Genomic DNA, 20209 nt, shown 5'->3' with positions numbered 1-20209 from the left:
GAATCACCACTCTCGACGGGTCTGACCTAGAGTATGTGGACAACTACAAATACCTAGGTGTCTGGTTAGACTGTAAACTCTCCTTCCAGACTCACATTAAGAATCTCCAATCCAAAGTTAAATCTTGAATCGGCTTCCTATTTCGCAAACAAAGCCTCCTTCACTCATGCTGCCAAACATGCCCTCGTAAAACTGACAATCCTACCGATCCTTGACTTCGGCGATGTCATTTACAAAATAGCCTCCAACACTCTACTCAGCAAATTGGATGTAGTCTATCACAGTGCCATCCGTTTTGTCTCCAAAGCCCCATACACTACCCACCACTGTGACCTGTACGCTCTTGTTGGCTGGTCCTCACTACATGTTCGTCGTCAAACCCACTGGCTCCAGGCCATCTATAAATCACTGCTAGGCAAATCCCCGCCTTATCTTAGCTCATTGGTCACCATAGCAGCACCCACCCGTAGTCTGCGCTCCAGCAGGTATATCTCACTGGTCATTCCCAAAGCCAACACCTCCTTTGGCCGCCATTCCTTCCAGTTCTCTGCTGCCAATGACTGGAACGAATTGCAAAAATCTCTGAAGCTGGAGACTCTTATCTCCCTCACTAACTTTAAGCATCAGTTGTCAGAGCACCTTACCGATCACTGCACATGTACACAGCCCATCTGAAATTAGCCCACCCAACTACCTCATCCCTATATTGTTATTTATTTTGCTCTTTTGCACCCCAGTATCTCTATTTGCACATAATCTCTTGCACATCTAGCATTCCAGTGTTAATACTAATTGTAATTATTTTGCACTATAGCCTATTTATTGCCTTACCTCCATAACTTGCTACATTTGCACACACTGTATATATATATATTTTTTTTACCCCATATGTAACTCTGTGTTGTTGTTTTTATCGCACTGCTTTGCTTTATCTTGGCCAGGTCGCAGTTGTAAATGAGAACTTGTTCTCAACTGGCTTACCTGGTTAAATAAAGGTTAAATAAAAAAATAAAAAAAAAATAAAATAGTTGATGTTGAGGTGTGTCTGTGACTTGAACTCTGTGAACCATTTATTTGGGCTGCAATTTCTGAGGCTGGTAACTCTAATGAACATATCCTCTGCAGCAGAAGTAACTCTGGGTCTTCCATTCCTGTGGCGGTCCTCATGACAGCCAGTTTCATCATAGCGCTTGATGGTTTTTACGACTGTACTTGAAGAAACTTTAAAAGTTCTTGACATTTTCCGTAGTAACGTACCATTACACAGAGTACCACCATACATTAGGTCCTGAATGTGTTGGATGCAGTTGCTTGCGAAGCAGCTGGTGTCGATTGTGATGCCCGACTTCACATGGCGTGACATGAAAACATGTGACATTGTCACGCTCGTCGACAGATGAAGCGGACCAAGGCACAGCGTGATAAGCGTACATTCTTTATTTAGTACACACACGAACCAAAACAATAAACCAAACGATACGTGAAGTCCTAGGTTATACACAAAACCTTACAGAACAAGATCCCACAAAACTAACATGCCAAAAGGCTGCCTAAGTATGGTCCCCAATCAGAGACAACGAGCTACAGCTGTCTCTGATTGGGAACCACCCTGGCCAACATAGATATAAAAGATCTAGAATGAAAAACATTGAAAACTAAACCATGAAAATCCACACCCTGGCTCAACATTTAAGAGTCCCCAGAGCCAGGGCGTGACAATACCCCCCCCCCCCCCCCCAAAGGCGCGGACTGCGACCGCGCCAACCAAACACAAGAGGGTAGGGGCCGGGTGGGCATTCCGCCTCGGAGGCGGATCCGGCTCCGTGCGTGACCACCACACTCTCTCCACCCCCCCCCCGTAGTGCCCCTGACCTGGTCTGGCCCCGCTGGCCGGAGCTGGACTGGACACCGGTGGAGCGGATTGCTCTGGCTCCGGAGTGGAGCAGCTGCCTGGTGCCGGACCAGGCACCGGTGGAACAGGCACGGGCCGTGCCGGACTGACGACGCGCACCACTGGCTTGGTGCGGGCAGCAGGAACGGGCCGGACCGGGCTGGCGACGCGCACCACTGCTTGGTGCGGGGAGCAGGAACAGGCCGGACTGGGCTGACGACGCGCACCACAGGCTTGGTGCGGGGAGCAGGAACAGGCCGGACCGGGCTGACGACGCGCACCACAGGCTTGGTGCGGGGAGCAGGAACAGGCCGGACCGGGCTGGCGACGCGCACCACAGGCTTGGTGCGAGGGACAGGAACAGGCCGGGCTGGACTGTGGAGACGGACTGGAGGTCTGGAGCGGAGAGCTGACACAACCCGTCCTGGCTGAATGCCTATTTCCACACAATCTGTGTGAGGCATCAGCACAGGACGTACAGGGCTGTGCACTCGTACTGGCACTACAGCACGTGGCACTGGCGCAGGATATCCGGGACCGAGGAGGGGTACTGGAGGCCACGAGCGTTGAGCCGGCACACTCCGTCCTGGCTGCATGCCCACTTTAGCACGACACTTGCGTGGTGCTAGCACAGAACGTACAGGACTGTGCCGGAACACTCGCTGCACAGTACGTGGCTCCGCATAACACGGAACCTGCCCAGTCTCACGCTGCCTAGCCTGAGTACGGGGAGTTGGCTCTGCTCTACCTCTAGGCTCCGCCAACCACCCTTCCAGCCCCCCAAACCTGGTAGCCTCCTCTCCTAGTCCGCCGATTCGTCCTGTAGCTGCCTCCAGCAGCCCCGTCGACCACGCTGTGTGCCCCCCCAAAAAAATTTATTGGGGTTGCCTCTCGCGTGTCCGTCGTCGGCACGGTTGGCGCCGTTTCTCCTCTCCTGCCTGGGCATTTACTTTTGCCCATGGCCCTCTGCCCGCGAATATGTCCTCCCAAGACCACCATTCGCCCACCTGGGACATCGCCAACTTCTCCTCCTGGGCACGCTGCTTGGTCCTCTGGTGGTGGGATCTTCTGTCACGCTCGTCGACAGATGAAGCGGACCAAGGCGCAGCGTGATAAGCGTACATTCTTTATTTAGTACACACACGAACCAAAACAATAAACCAAACGATACGTGAAGTCCTAGGTTATACACAAAACCTTACGGAACAAGATCCCACAAAACTAACATGCCAAAAGGCTGCCTAAGTATGGTCCCCAATCAGAGACAACAAGCTACAGCTGTCTCTGATTGGGAACCACCCTGGCCAACATAGATATAAACGATCTAGAACGAAAAACATAGAAAACTAAACCATGAAAATCCACACCCTGGCTCAACATTTAAGAGTCCCCAGAGCCAGGGCATGACAGACATCATACAATGGTCCACATGTTTCTTCTCACATGAGCCTGATATGAATGTCAATCATATCCAACGAGTGTCAATGGAAACCCACTGGAGTGTAAGTCCAGTGTGATGGTACCTATGGAACACATACATTCCCCCAAAAACCCTGTGCAGTGTTTCTCTCCTTGCTGAAGCCATGTCTGACTGTGAGTAATGTGCATGATTCTCCCAGTGTTATGCTTTTGAACGGCATGGTGGTTTGGTTTAGTTAAGAGTCTTAAAAAGGCACGTAGGAGCATTGAGTAGTACCACAATTAGTAGATTACGATCTGCTCTGTGGCTGTCCCTCCCAACTGCAGTGAGACAGACAGACAGACCTGGAGCCAAGACCACAGGACCTCTCTCTCTCTCCATCTGATAAGATCTGGGTAATGAATTTCAAATGGAAATGTGCCCTGCGAGTGAATTAAGAAACCACTTTCTTCTCTTGCTCTGCACTTTCAAAATGCCACACACAATTTGTTTGTCTATCTTTTCTCTCTCTCAGTGTCTATGGCAGTTATGTTGTGTGAGTTTTGTGACGATGCGAGACACAGCGTCAGTGTTTGTGTTGAAGGCATTAGCTTAGTTGGGTTTAAAGTATCTTAACACAAAGGAACAGTTACTCCTCACTCGATCTCTCTAGTGTTATAGTGTGTCAGCTGTGATTCTGAAGAGCCTGAAAAGCTGCTTTGTTTGAACATCTGCATCCCAAGGCATTACCCAATGATGGCTCTACTATGAAGGAGAGGATAGGGTTCCCTCTGCCGCCCGTCTTGCACGCAATGCCGCCCTTCTGGGCTGGACAGGCCTCCCGTTGTAGGAGGAGGGGATGAGGGAGGGGGTGTAGGGATGGTTGTTCACTTGGCGGCCGCTCTTTCAATGGCAACACGCAATCCTTCTGACCTGCGTGAGCTCTCGCCTGAAGAGTTGGGAAGAATCAGGAAATTATCACAGCATCTATTGGCTTGGTAAGAGCGCAAACAGGCTGCTGGTATAGGGGGAGCTGAGAAGAGGAGGTGAGGGAAGGCTGTGTATGACTTATTATCTACCCAGTGATGCAATCCTCTCAGGGACGGTCACTTTTTGGTTTGGCCCATCAGTTGTGCATCAGCATGAATGGATGTTGTCCTGGGATTTTCAGGAGCAGGTGGGCACACTGGCATGCAAGCAATTATACACCCAGTCACACACAGTCATACTGACTCAGACACACACAGTCACAAACACAGTGGCACACAAACACGCACGCACGCATGCGCACACACACACACGTGTAATTACTCACACTAGTTAATCACACACACACTTGACCCAGAAATATACAGTATCTGCTACTGTATGACTTCAAGGTTGTTGGGAACTTTGTCTGCTTCTTTGATATGTGTTTGGTCAGCAAAGGACCTGGATGGAGCAGGACCTTGCTAGGCCCTCAGTGTTGAGTCACTCACATGTCTGTACAGTGCTGTCACCAGCTCCATTCACCAGTTATCCTCCTCATTCATAATACATGGACTTCATAATAAATGGACAGCGAATGGATTCATAAATTAATATAACTACAATACATATTTGAACAGCAATGATTCACATTCAGATGGACGATGCGCTTGAATTGTATCGCTGTGATTATATTGGCAGAACTACTGTTCGGTACAGTATAATTGTATTGGCTGAATCACTATGTCAGCTGAAATGCACAATGGTCAGCATTACTGCATAGCCACTCAGGCATGGTATACACTGAGTGTACAAAACATTAGGAACACCTTCTTAATATTGAGTTGCACCAACTTTTGCCCTCAGAACAGCCTCAATTCGTCAGGGCATGGACTCTACAAGGTGTCGAAAGCGTTCCATAGAGATGTGGTCCCATGTGGCTCAGTTGGTAGAGCATGGTGCTTGCAATGCCAGGGTTGTGGGTTTGATTCCCATGGGGGAAAAGTAGGAACATGTATGCACTCACTGCTGTAAATCGCAATGAGTGCAGTAAGAGCGTCGTCAAAATGTCATTGCTGGCCCATGTTGTGTGAAGTTGGCTGGATGTACTTTGGGTGGTGGACCATTCTTGATACACACGGGAAACTGTTGGGCATGAAAAACCCAGCAGTGTTGCAGTTCTTGACACACTCAAACTGGTGCGCCTGGCACCTACTACCATACCCTGTTTTTTTACATAGGGATGGTGCATGTTTCCAAGGACAGAGAAATCCATACAAAGGAAGGTGAATTTCTCATTACTTGGCTGCAGTTTTCCAGTGTGGATTTGTGGCTGCTTGGCTATCTACCTCTCCCCTGACCCTCTTATCTTGACTCAACCTTACCTAATCCCCATCGCTGACCAGCAACACACCTCACAGGCTATTTTACTATTGATCTGTGTGTGTGTGTGTGTGAGTGTTACACACTAATACACCATGGGAAGTCACACATGAGCGAGCTGGTCCATGTAGCTCAGATTGTGTCATTCGATTTGGGGTGGGGTCGCAAGAAATGATTGCGGAATAATGGGGTCCCCAGAAATTCTGGTGGAATAAATGGGGTCCCCGCTTAAAAAGTTTGAATACCACTGGTTTAGAGGGCTCCCACTAAACAGGAAGTGCGTTGGATATAAGCTCCTCTTCTCTACCTTATCCTCCGCCCCTAGTCTGTGTGTGAGTGTGTGCACGTGTGTGTGTGTGTGTGTGTGTGTGTGTTACACACTAATACACCACGGGAAGTCACACATGAGCGAGCTGGTCCATGTAGCTCAGATTCAGTGTGAAATGGGACAGGTCCTGGGCATGACAGCAGTACATTTAAGGGTCCCTACAAGGCCAGAAAGATCTATGCAGGGTAATTTGTACATATTACCCACCGTGGCCTTTCCTTTGAAGCATAGCACAGATCCAGATCAGATTGATTTTAGGCCCCTGATAAAGCACACGGTTTGAGTTTCAGTCGTGTGATGAGGGAACAGTGTAGGCTATTTCTTATGTCATTACGAAGTAGTACAGGCAGAAAACCTGTCAACCTTATTGACAGGCTTAATCTGTAATATCCCGTTACTATTTTCATCCATAAGGATCATGCAGATTTATATAAACTATATTTTCATGGGCTTTATGCCTTATAGGCTTACTGCCATGTTGACTGACTGAGTGAGGGCTGAATGGGGTGTTTGGGACAGTGCCAGTGTTTGTGGACCTAATGGCTTCAGGCTTTGACGGTCTGGCCGAGCGGGAGTCGGGACGTGCCCAGTGAAATCCCCCATAATCACGCAGCTGGAAGGACTTTTTAAGGGGCGCTTTGAGGGGATTTAGCGCTAATGCTAATGTCCAGGTGCCAATCCGTCTGCAATCAAGCTTTACAGCACAGGGCTGGCTGGCTGGCGCTAACTCAGAGAGGAAGACATGGGCTTTACATACAGCAGTTAACTGAACAGTTAGCCTATATTACATGGAATAAAGGCCATCCAGTTCAAACAGCAAACACTGTTCAGCGCTGGGGCCTGGGATTGATTGCTTCTGCTCCTGCTGGCCCCCATGCTCTGGGACACACAGGACTGGGCTGTCCATTTTTGATGATGTCAGGGAGCAGGGAACACTGCCATCTGTTCTCTCCTCTCCTCTACTCTTCTCTCCTCTGCTGTCTCTGGCATGATGATGGGCCCAACTGTGCTGCCGTCACACTGTGTTGTGAATGGTTCATAAATATCACACCAGGGGGGAGGTGTCTGTACCCGTGCAAGTGTGTGGTGAATGAGTGAGGGGGCAGAGAGGGGTGTAAAATGGATCTGGGTGAGATGTCCTATGAATTAATTTGACTGTTGGTGTGCGTCCAGTACTTACAGTACATTGATTGTTGGTGTGAGATGTGTTGTGTCATGAATACATGTAATTGGCTGTTGTGGTATGTGGACACTGTGACCTGTCAATAGCATTGTGAAACATTGTTCTGTTTCTAATCAAATCACCACCCCTCTGTGCTCACTGCCGATAGCATGCGGCACCATATTGTATTTGTTTTGACACACAATAGATGACCATGTAAATTAACCCACGTCTAGTTGTCAGGGCGCCATGTCCCCTGAGTCTCTGATTGGTTGAGGCTGGTCACATGGGGTTCCCAGCTGTGGTGGTGGCCACATGTGTGCTTGTTCCAGAAATGGACAGTGACGTGTTTGCAGCTGATTCGTCTATACAAATGTATCTCCCACCGCTCCCCTCCGCTCTAAACAAATGAAGTCTAGTGTAAACATTGCATGCATGTGTCATGCTGTGCTTCAGGAAGCATAAGGGAGGCTGGTCCTGCCATGGATCCTCAGTCACACTCTTGGCTTGGCAGCTCCCTCCTTACTGTAGGGGAAGGCTGAGGGTGATGGGGCAGGTCCAGTTGTGGGGTTGGGAGGGGGTGAGGCTGAGGATGGGGGAGGTAGGATGGGAAGAGAGAGTGTTATTTCCACTCCATCCTGTGATGATTCCTTTTCATATTTTGCCGACTCTGGGTGGGAGAAGCTTTATTCTCTGGTCTGTTCCGTCCAGAGTTGGGGCTCCCAGGGCACCGTGACTGAGATGAGAGAGAAATCAATCATGTGGAAACAGACAGAGAGAGAGGCTTTGACTGGTCCGCAGGATAGGATGGAGGGAGTGGGAGAGTAGAGGGAGGGAGAGGAAGACTGGGTGTTAGACAGTGAGGAGAGTGAGAAAGAGAGGCAGGGGGCAGAGGTTAGATAGAAGGATGAGGGGGCAGAGGTTAGATAGAAGGGTGAAGGAGGCAGAGGTTAGATAGAAGGGTGAAGGGGCAGAGGTAGAAGGGTGAAGGGAGCAGAGGGATAGTGAGAGACAGAGAAGGGGGGGGGGGGACTAAATAAAAAGAGAGGGTTTTCATATTTAGCTCATCTCACTGTGTTGGTGTCACCATATTCATGCCCATAACCCAATATTACCCAGTGAAGCATTAGGAGAAGAGACATGGTACTGAAAGGCAGAGTAATGCTCCATTCCAGTCTCATCATTTCTCCCCTCTGCCAGTGGGTGAGGGCAGGGCAGGACACCACATGGGGGCACGCCCCAGCCCTGCAGCTAGCTTAGGTGGGTAGTGTGCCAACCCATGGCACAATGGATCTAGCTGGAATGACAAAGCACCCTAAATCAAAGGCCTTAACCAAAGGATGGGACAAACTCACCTCATACGCTATTCTCTACAGCAGCCATTTTCATTAAAATTTCCAGTCTCAGTCCAAAGTGCATTATGAGTGCCTGGTAAGCATCTGTGTAATAGAGTATAGCCTATGTTAGAGGCAGCGTGGCATGTCTGCTCATTACATGGGTCTTTAGCCACACAGAAAGCAACACTTCAGCATTCAGACTCTCCCGAGTGTTTTAAAAGGCTGACAGATGCAAGCCTATGCATATTCATGTACTGAAAGGGACAATCGAGCAGCCATAACCACCATTCACCATCGTAGTGTATGACTTACCATATCGGTCAGGTATTCATTCCTCTGAGTGGTTGAGCCACTCCATGGTCCTTAGACTGGTGCTTGGTCCTAACCCGCTTCACACTAGCACTTAGCCTGAGCTCCACCTGCCTTTAAAGCACCCTAGACTCCCATTGAAGTTACACACTTTCATTATACAGTTTAGAGCAGAGAGCGGAGGTGTATAATTATAGAGGGAGCGGGGGGAGAAGGGAGTGAGAGTAGAGAGAGGAGGGGTATAACTGTTTCCTCTGTCTCTGGCGGGGGACAGCTGGCATCGCCATGGTCATGGAGGCACAAACACACTCAGGAGTGCGTAATGAGGCGTGGAGGCAGCATTCTGGCAGTTAGGAGGGGATGGGACGGGCTCCATCATATGCCTGTATTAGCCTTGGAGGAGCCTCCAGCACGCCATCTCTAAGCCTGCCAAACAGCCACCCATAAGCCCACTCACATGTGACTCACGACCAGCATTAAATCAGTTTAAATACAGGCACGCATTTAACCTTGTTACACCCCGCTGGTTTCACTAGAGGGGAGGGAGAGAAGGAGGGAGAGAGGGAGGGAGAAAGGGAGAGAGAGAGAGAGAGAGGAGGGAGTGAGTGAGGAGAAAGAGGGAAGGGGATGAGAGAGAACATATGGAGGGGGGGTCTGATCTGAGTAAAGTGGCCCACGTCCGTGACTGTGCAGGGGCATTTGTCTCTGGATGTCATCATTGACATGGTGGCCTGCATTATGCTTACACAACCCTGTGTGTGGCTGCGCATGACGATGTTGCTAAGAAACACGGCATCGCTCTCCTCGCTCGTCAACACATTAAGTTGAACATCTATTAACCAGATTTAGGCAGAGCAGACAGGCCTGTCTTACTGACTGAGTGATGAGATGTTGACTGTGTTGTAGACTGTTGTTGACAGTGTTGCTGATGACTGTTGTAGAATGTGTTTTTGACTATGACTGTGTTGTTGACCTTATTGCTGATGACTGTGTTGTAGACTGTGTTTTTGACTATGACTGTGTTGTTGACTGTGTTCTCTCCCTGCTGTGTGTTCCAGGTGATCTCAGCCCTGTCCAGGATCTCCCACCACAGCATTGCACAGATCAAAGGGATCAGGTATGTCTTCTCTCCTCCTACTGCCCATTTGAGAAAGAGGAATATTGAATATGTTCACTGTATCTCTCAATCAGACACTGTGTTGTTTAATTCTGGTAACAGATTAGATGTAGGCCCACTCCTATCTATACCACTGCCTCTATTGATAACCAGTTCTGGAAGAATGACCACATGTAAGTCCAGGATCAGATAGCTCAGATCACATCTAAACTCTACCTCATATTTATTTGTGTCACATCAAAGCAAAGGAAATTATTCATGCTAGTTTATTGGGTGCTGGGAAACCGCTTTCTGATTTCTCTTTATTTGCTCAGTCTGTTCTCCCTGCTCGCTGGCTCCACAAATAAAGCAGTTTTATCCTGGCGGGCTGGGTAATGAGTTGATGGAGCGCGCCCATTAGGCCCCATGCCAGACCAGGGAACACAGAGACTGGCCCTGGCAATTAATAAATATTACACAGCTTGGTGAGAGGTGGCTAAATCACTGCTGTCCTGTCTGGTCTGCACTGCCCAGTGTGGTGAAAACAAATCACAGCCTGTTTGGTTCGTTTACATTTTACATTTTTGTCAATTAGCAGACACTCTTATCCAGAGCAACTTACTCTGAGTGCATTTTATTTTATTTTTGGACTGGTCTCCCATGGGAATCAAACCCACAACCCTGGCGTTGCAAGCGCCATGTTCTACCAACTACCAATTTCCCTCCAGAGCTCCACAACGCGAGTTGAAAATCCTCTCACAGTTAGTTAGTGTCTTTTGTTTTGGAGAAAATTTCATTAAATCCAAAACACCCTGGTATGTAAAAATAATAATAATACATAATAATATACTGGTATGTACATTAACCATGTGCAGTCAAATCATGAATATATCTCTTTCAATCAATCATCCACTACGTCACTACGTGACTCTCTCTCATGCCAACATAGGAAGCTTGCCAAGAGGCACATGACCAACACATGGCATGATCTAGGGCACATGATGTTAACATGTCTGTCCTTGCAGAGGGGTCAGGCATACAGTAAAGTGCATATCAGTCGTTAAACACCCACCACACACTCTGGCCTCTCGATGCCCCCTGTCTTTCCCATACTGCCTGGGGTAAAGGCGACTGAGGCCCCTCTGCCCCTGTAATTCTACAGAAACCTGTCAGTCCTCTTCAGTCTCACCCACATGCCCCCTGTCACTAAACACAGACCTGTCCCTCTCTCACCCCAGAGACACTCAGCAGTTAAAAACACTCCTCCTGTTCTCTCTCTCTGTTCCTCTCTCGCTCTCTGTTCCTCTCTATGTGTTTGATCTGTGGATAATTGTTCCGGAGGCGTGTTCATTGAACTGCTGTTGAAGTCCATTGATTGGTTCTTTGATGCCTGTTGGCCGTAATGATTCTACGATCAGGCCTGTGTGTCTCTGTCACTGTCAGCCCTGAGCCCCAGGTTTACTGTAAGCCTCTCTCCACTCCCCCCTGTACACCCAGACACACTCAGCACTTCTGGAACACTCACTATCCAAGCCCTGTCTCGATGAGAAATCCATGAAAATGATATACCGTATTTTCCGCACTATAAGGCGCACCGGAGTATAAGCCGCAGCAGCTAAATTGAATGATATTGAATGATGTGTACATATATAAGCCGCACTGGACTATAAGCCGCAGGTGTTTTAATGTTTAATTACCATTTGTAAGGGTTCGTGCACAGAGGGGATTGTCGGGAAAGAGACAAACGGTCTCGCTCTCGTAATGTCTGTCTGTCTTGCTCTCGTTCTGTCTCTCGTACCACTCTCGGTTCCACTTTTACTTTTGCGCGCTACCTGTCTCACTCTTTTCCGGCCTCCAGCTTTTCCTGCTGGAGCCCGCCGCTTAAAGGTGGGGGGCGCGGACCGGTCATAGAGCCCATAGAGTTAAAGTTGGTGGACTGTAACCTGTAAAATCCATAGATTTAGGAGGTCTTCTAGTGGCCGTTAGCTGTAAAAATCCATAGATTAGCCGCACCGTTATATAAGCCGCAGGGTTGAAAAATGGGAAAAAAGGCGCGGCTTATAGTCCGAAAATTACGGTACATCAAAAAGTGATGATTAGAGGTTAGGAATAATGGCCTTCTATATTTACATCCTGTTCCTCATCTAGGGGCTGAGAGCTCTCCTGGTATTATGAAACTCATAGCAGGACCTTGACCTCTCTCTGTTCCCTCTCCTGATAGTGAAATAGTGAAATCAATCTCCCTTCTCCTCATGATAACTATCCTCAGCTAACCCAAAGCCACCTCTTAGCGCACAATAGGCTTACTCACACTTCTCCTTAAGTGTCCTGATTCCCCCCTGATACTACAAGCCATCACTCCTGTACTCTGTGTGTGTGTGTGTGTGTGTGTGTGTGTGTGTGACTGTTCCCTCAGTGGGTCTGAGTGCTATAGTGTGCGTTAGAGCAGAGCTCCACAGTGAGAAACAGGGCAGCAGACACAGAGGCTGCAACACAGCAGGAGAGGGACTGCAGGCGGAGAAGTGTCAGGATGCTCTCTCTCTTCCTTTCATCCCTCTCTCCCGCTTCCCAGGCTGGGCATTAGGCATGCTCATGCCCACTCATGACAGTGCATGTGACAAAAGACACGTTAGCCACTCACATACATTACACATCACATAAAACACACATTATACATAATAATAATATAATAATAATATGCCATTTAGCAGACACTTTTATCCAAAGCGACTTACAGTCATGTGTGCATAAATTTGTACGTATTGGTGGTCCCGGGGATCGAACCCACTACCCTGGCGTTACAAGTGCCATGCTCTACCAGACACACACACACAGTAAATAGGAATGAGTCATGCAAAGCTAAATGAAGGGAAAGTCAGAGGGACGTTCATCAGAGTTGCTGGGTAGACTAGCACAAGATGGGGCCTGATAGAACATACTGCCTCAATTCCACTGAACTATTGATCTCTTCTTTTGGCCATTGGGACCTGCTAGAAGTTATTGCACTACCTACTGCGACTGCAGTCACACCTAACAACCGCATAGTTACTTCCTCATAGTTATTTGCCTATAGCGGTTCAATGGGGCTGGCCCACAGCTGCTCTGTCCTCAACACGTGTGCCATTGATTACCTTTACCACAGGCATGGCTCTGTGTGCATTGAAAAAGCCAATTGACAGGAGGTGGGAGTAAATGGGTGCTGCAGACTGAAATAGTTCAGAGGCATCCAATGGTAGTCTAGAAATAAACAGCCATAACCTCTACAGCCTGATTGTCTCTGAACACTGAAACAGGGAGAGGGAGGGAGAGAGAGAGAGGTTGAGAAAGAGAGAGAGAGAGAGCAGTTGAGAGAGAGAGGTTGAGAAAGAGAGAGAGAGAGCAGTTGAGAGAGAGAGGTTGAGAAAGAGGGAGAGAGCAGTTGAGAGAGAGAGGTTGAGAAAGAGAGAGAGAGCAGTTGAGAGAGAGAGGTTGAGAAAGAGGGAGAGAGAGAGATGCTGAAAGAGAGCGTAACAGAGAGAACTGATTGGAAAGAAAGAAACAGAGGCAGGAGAAGAGAGCGAGTAAGGCAGAGCGAGGGGTGGCGAGGTGACCTTTGCCAGGACAGCCAGCAGAGCGCTGTGATGCATTGTGTTCCTTATCCAGATGTTAGTGTGACACGTTAGTCCCTCATAGTGACCACACAAACACACACATAGACACACTAGAAAACACACCCGTAAAAACATGTCCTGAGTGATTGTTTTGTAAACAATCCGCTACTGTGCATTGAATACATTGTGTTCAACTAAACATAGATACAGTGAGGGAAAAAAGTATTTGATCCCCTGCTGATTTTGTACGTTTGCCCACTGACAAAGAAATGATCAGTCTATAATTTTAATGGTAGGTTTATTTGAACAGTGAGAGACAGAATAACAACAATAAAATCCAGAAAAACGCATGTCAAAAATGTTATAAATTGATTTGCATTTTAATGAGGGAAATAAGTATTTGACCTCTCTGCAAAACATGACTTAGTACTTAGTGGCAAAACCCTTGTTGGCAATCACAGAGGTCAGATGTTTCTTGTAGTTGGCCACCAGGTTTGCACACATCTCAGGAGGGATTTTGTCCCACTCCTCTTTGCAGATCTTCTCCAAGTCATTAAGGTTTCGAGGCTGACGTTTGGCAACTCGAACCTTCAGCTCCCTCCACAGATTTTCTATGGGATTAAGGTCTGGAGACTGGCTAGGCCACTCCAGGACCTTAATGTGGTTCTTCTTGAGCCACTGCTTTGTTGCCTTGGCCGTGTGTGTTGGGTCATTGTCATGCTGGAATACCCATCCACGACCCATTTTCAATGCCCTGGCTGAGGGAAGGAGGTTCTCACCCAAGATTTGACGGTACATGGCCCCGTCCATCGTCCCTTTGATGCGGTGAAGTTGTCCTGTCCCCTTAGCAGAAAAACACACCCAAAGCATAATGTTTCCACCTCCATGTTTGACGGTGGGGATGGTGTTCTTGGGGTCATAGGCAGCATTCCTCCTCTTCCAAACATGGCGAGTTGAGTTGATGCCAAAGAGCTCCATTTTGGTCTCATCTGACCACAACACTTTCACCCAGTTCTCCTCTGAATCATTCAGACGTTCATTGGCAAACTTCAGACGGGCATGTATATGTGCTTTCTTGAGCAGGGGGACCTTGCGGGCGCTGCAGGATTTCAGTCCTTCACGGCGTAGTGTGTTACCAATTGTTTTCTTGGTGACTATGGTCCCAACTGCCTTGAGATCATTGACAAGATCCTCCCATGTAGTTCTGGGCTGATTCCTCACCATTCTCATGATCATTGCAACTCCACGAGGTGAGATGGAGCCCGAGGGAGATTGACAGTTCTTTTGTGTTTCATCCATTTGCGAATAATCGCACCAACTGTTGTCACCTTCTCACCAAGCTGCTTGGCATTGGTTCTGTAGCCCATTCCAGCCTTTTGTAGGTCTACAATCTTGTCCTTGACATCATTGGAGAGCTCTTTGGTCTTGGCCATGGTGGAGAGTTTGGAATCTGATTGATTGATTGCTTCTGTGGACAGGTCTCTTTTATACAGGTAACAAACTGAGATTAGGAGCACTCCCTTTAAGAGTGTGCTCCTAATCTCAGCTCGTTACCTGTATAAAAGACACCTGGGAGCCAGAAATCTTTCTGATTGAGAGGGGGTCAAATACTTATTTCCCTCATTAAAATGCAAATCAATTTAAAACATTTTTGACATGCTTTTTTCTGGATTTTTTTGTTGTGATTCTGTCTCTCACTGTTCAAATAAACCTACCATTGCAATTATAGGCTGATAATTTCTTTGTCAGTGGGCAAACATACAAAATCAGCAGGGGATCAAATACTTTTTTCCCTCACTGTACAGGAGATATGATTTTGTGCCACTTGGAAGGTCTTGGAGTTCTCACCAGCCTGTGGAATCATGACAGCATCAATGAGCAGCCAGTGCTGTTGTTTATTTTAGATGAAAACCTGGGGATATGGTTTGATTGGCCATCTGGTAATTGATTTGACTGATTCTGTTAAACTCCCTCTGGGGGTTCCATAGATGTGAGTCCAAGTGACAGAATGAACTGATTAACTGAAAGCACAAATTCAGTTAGATAAGAGGCGTGACTCAAGAGGGCAGATTTAATCAAAACATATAATTGAAAAGTGTCATATTCCAGGATAATGGAAAATGGCCAACAGTGTTTACTTAGTGCCTGTACTAATGCTGCTATCACCATAACTGAATTAACAGAACATACAGTGGATGTCTCTAGGTTAATTATTACTGTTGAACATACAGTAATAGGAGATGCAGCTGTGACTGTCAGGGTTCAGTCAGTGCACTATCCATCTGATTATCTCCCACCCACTTCAGACTGAGCCCCAGGTGCTTACACACAAACGCTCTCTCTCTCTCTCTCTCTCTCTCTCTCTCTCTCTCTCTCTCTCTCTCTCTCTCTCTCTCTCTCTCTCTCTCTCTCTCTCTCTCTCTCTCTCTCTCTCTCTCTCTCTCTCTCTCTCTCTCTCTCTCTCTCTCTCTCTCTCTCTCTCTCTCTCTCTCTCTCTCTCTCTCTCTCTCTCTCTCTCTCTCTCTCTCTCTCTCTCTCTCTCTCTCTCTCTCTCTCTCTCTCTCTCTCTCTCTCTCTCTCTCTCTCTCTCTCTCTCTCTCTCTCTCTCTCTCTCTCTCTCTCTCTCCTCTCTCTCTCTCTCTCTCTCTCTCTCTCTCTCTCTCTCTCTCTCTCTCTCTCTCTCTCTCTCTCTCTCTCTCTCTCTCTCTCTCTCTCTCTCTCTCTCTCTCTCTCTCTCTCTCTCTCTCTCGAACCCACACACTTTACCCCCCTCCTCTCCATCTCTATTTTTTACCTCTGGTGCCCTTGTGTTGATGTAACCTCGTCCCCAGGCTCCAATTGCTGCCGGTTCGACAGAGAGAGCCGGCTGGTGGTTGAGATTAGTGTTGATGTAATCAGCTGTGAGATGGGGGTCTGTACGTTTCCTTTATAGGGGCTAGCAGGCTGCTCTGTGAGGAGTGGGCGTCAGCAGCACATACAGTACAGGATCGAATGGTGTCCTACCATACGTACACACACATACGCACGCACACACTTTTGATAGTCACCACTCTCTTTCTCTTTCTCTCACTCCATGTTTCTATGAGTGATGGAGAACCTTTGTGTGGCCTGTGACTTAGGGGGATTGATATTGTATATGGACATGGATGAGTGTGCGCGCGCGTGTGTGTGTTTGCGCGTGTGTGTGCCAAGATTATTATACTTTTGTGATTTTCTATTAGTTTGTATTACGATTAGTTTTTAGATTTTTATTTGAAATTCAGTTTAGTTTTCCAACTTGATACACTAGTTTTTATTCTGTTTCAGTTTGATAAAAACATTTCTATTTTGTTTTTTCTATTTATTTATTTCAGTTTTAGTTTTAGTGTTAGGGACAGAAAGTAACCTTATGTATGGGAGGCTAGAAGCCATGTACTGTATGTGTTGTAGGCCTATAGCAGGTGTACTCAAGTACTATTTGAGATGGTCCGGTCACAAATTTCCTAGGTGGCAAAGGTCCGGATGGATAGTGTCATTTATCGGCGTAGTAACAAACCCCCACCTTGCAACCCATGACCCCAAACTGTTCAATCTGTTCACACCCTTCTTGTTGGTAGAAATAAAATGTAGCAGTTTTAAAGCAAATTTCCTGTAATTCTACACATTTTCCACGTCTTATGTGTGTTCACATGATACCTGGAGTCTGAATCCTGACCTAATTCCAAAAATAAAATAATGGCTGTCTCATCTTGTCTTTATCCTGAAATTCTATGTGGGTGCTGTTCAGATGAACTTTGAGGTTGGTTGGATTTTTCCCTTTTATCTCTGTTCCACACACGTTGCCATCTTGCTTTTGTCCTTTCCACTCAAAATAATCCCTTTTGCGACCGACCACTGCTGGTGTTGGGTTTGCTGCCGCTATTGTTCATGGCTATGGTTCACGCTCATGCTCCGCACTTGCCCTCGGATTTCTTCCCTTTTAGCAACTGATAGTTAGTGATAGTGATGCACAAGCTAGGCCTATTTGAAACATGACCATCTACTGGCAGCATTTACCATCTACTGGCGGCAAAATTCAGATTCTCGAAAACCCCATTCGAAAAAAAGCTTGAAAACCCAATTAGAAAGTAAAAAAAATATACAAAGAATAAAACTCAACGTAATTTATGATGGTTTTTATTTTATTTAAATCAGTTCTGCAGTCTAAGATACAAGTTTGAACATGACTGTAAGTCGCTTTGGATAAAAGCGTCTGCTAAATGGCATATTATATTATTATTATATTATTATTATATTATATTATATATTATTAAGTTTCAGTATATTTTTTGTTTTTCAAATGTTTTTCTTAATTATTTTATTTCAGTTTACTAAATTGTTTTTACAATTTTAGTTTTTATTATAGTTTTTTTTTTTGTCTGTGTGGTATCAATGGCTGTATGACCTCTCAGTAGGACAGGGCTTCACATGAAGTCACATTATACATGGTGAACCAAGGTCAATACTCCAGTGTCCTAAACACTACAGCTAGATCCATCGTAGTGTATTTGATTGCTCCACAACTACTAAAATAGTTTCACGGCTTAAACATGGCACGATGGCAGCAATTCATCATAGACCTAGTCATCCAAAACAGAATAACATATGTGCATGGCGGAGGCAGAAATGATAAATACCACTTTGTTGAGGCATTTGTAAACTGGAAACAAACTGATGAAACATGTGGAGGCCACATTATCACAGTAAAGACTATATTACCCACGCATAGTAGCACATAGATACTTGTGGTGCTAACTGCCCCAATAGATTTACTATACATATTCAGAGAAATGGTTCATGGCATGTTAGCATTCGGACATTTAGCATTATGTTAGTGTTTCAAACATTTCATTAGCTATCATCCATATGAAATGAATACATGTATTCTCAATGCACACACAGATGCAACATGCACACAACTGAATGATGTAGCATGTTCTGAAATGCAGCTTGTATACAATCTGCTATTCTTGATATCTTATCATCGCTTAATTCACCCGATATGCTTTTTCAATCCCCTGGCACCTTTAGCCTCTGTTAAAGTTCCAGATTAAGCCTTTTTATGAAATTCCAGGAGAAAAAGATAGAGAATTCCACCTCTTTATGTGGCTAATTGATTAGTCATCCATTTGAACATTCTAGCATTCCCTGGAGGGCTCTACTCACTTAGAGAGAAAAAAATAGGAATTGGAAAAGGGCTCAATCTTATGGGTTTGAGTCTACTTTATGGGTTTAAGTGACACCTTATTTCCCATATAGGGGTAAATACAGGAAATAGTGTAATTTGAGAAATAGCCTTTACTTTGTGGGATACTAATCTATGCCAGTCATCCTTGTACAAACTGTTTGACTTGATTATTGAGAAAGTGTTGTGTGTGTTCTGTGTTCATGGCTGATTTGTGTCTATGGAGGAACAGTGGAGCTCATTAATGAGTGACACTGTTGTATTATAGATGATGATGATGGAGTGAGATTGACAACTTGACTGATAGACACTCATCCCCTGCTGTTACCATATCTTACTGTGGCTAATTCTGTATCGCTTTCTCCCTCTGTGTGTGTGTTTGTGTGTGTTTTAGGCCCTTTCCTTCGGAGGACACTGCTCTAAATGAGGATGATGTGTACCGGAGTCTTGAGGAACTAGCAGAGTATGTACCCAGCCCCCCTGCTGCATCCCTCATCACACACACACACACACACACACACACACACACACACACACACAAACGGCATACGGACGGAGCAGCAGCAGCACAGCCGTAACCGTCCATCCTGCCACCTTCCTCCGTCCGCCTGTTTACACAAACTCCCTGCCCTCCGTCACTCTGCCCGTTACCATGGTGACACCAGTAGAACATTGGCTTCCTGCCTGCCTGGTTGGCTCAGTGACTGGATGGCTGGCTGGCTGTATGGCTTGGGTGATGGGTGGGTGGGTGTGAAAGCCAGCTCAGGGCGAGGCAGCAGCAGAGGCAGGGAGGCTGGCCTGGGGTGGGGTGGTAGGGTGGAGGCTGTGGTGTGCGACAGCTCCCATTCCTCTGATTAATGGAGAATAATTAGGTGCTGCACTGAGATAGGTGTCATTCATCACCCAGAGAAAGCGAGGAGGGAGGGAGTGAGGAAGGGAGGGAGGGAGTGAGGAAGGGAGGGAGGGAGGGATAACAGAGTGCCACCACTACTGCCTGCTGAATAGATTACTGAAGGAAAACGTGCAGAAGCAGAGAGGAGTGAGGGCCAAGCAGGCTAATACTGGATTAAGGCTCAGTTTAGCTTCCAATCCAACCCAACACTGGGGCCTTACTGGAAAAGGCAGCTCTGAGTGTTCAGACATAGAGAGAATAGTAAACACAAAGGTGCTGGGCTGCACGTCATACAGTATAGTTTGGTTTAGAAATAAGCACCCAATGCAAATGTTCCATCCAACGACCTTAGTCAGAGCAAAGACAAAGCAATCTCAAAAGGATGTGGGATAAGGCACATAGTATAAGGCACTTGATTGTAATGCATCATTGTGGTGGTCCTGTGACGTATTACCTATAGTTGTGTTGCAGGCAGCACAAAGCGTATCAGCAGGTCTTAGTGGAAAGGTCCTCTGCTTTGATTACATCCCCTTTAGTTTTTCCCTTTACCTTTTGACCGCACGCCCTATAACCCAACCTCTCTCTGATACGTGGTCATAACACCTTCTCTGACCTGCCCGGAGACTATGGTGACCCCTAGTCATTCCACAGGG

The 20209-nt window shown here is 46.7% G+C and overlaps 1 protein-coding gene across 2 annotated transcripts in view; it reads left to right on the top strand.

Moving 5' to 3' along the window:
* The window catches only part of vav2 (vav 2 guanine nucleotide exchange factor), a 211281-nt gene that overhangs the window by 141395 nt on the left and 49677 nt on the right, over nt 1-20209 (top strand). For both annotated transcript variants that reach the window (XM_084160943.1, XM_084160944.1), the window contains exons 3-4: nt 9834-9892; nt 19059-19127. In XM_084160943.1, coding sequence (XP_084017069.1) covers nt 9834-9892; nt 19059-19127 — 128 coding nt within the window. The remainder of the gene's footprint in view (nt 1-9833; nt 9893-19058; nt 19128-20209) is intronic.

Source organism: Coregonus lavaretus, assembly GCF_964263955.1.
Source record: "Coregonus lavaretus genome assembly, chromosome: 4".
Classification (NCBI taxonomy): Eukaryota; Metazoa; Chordata; class Actinopteri; order Salmoniformes; family Salmonidae; genus Coregonus; species Coregonus lavaretus.
The sequence above is the reverse complement of the archived record's forward strand: the minus strand, read 5'-3'. Positions and strand labels throughout refer to the sequence as shown.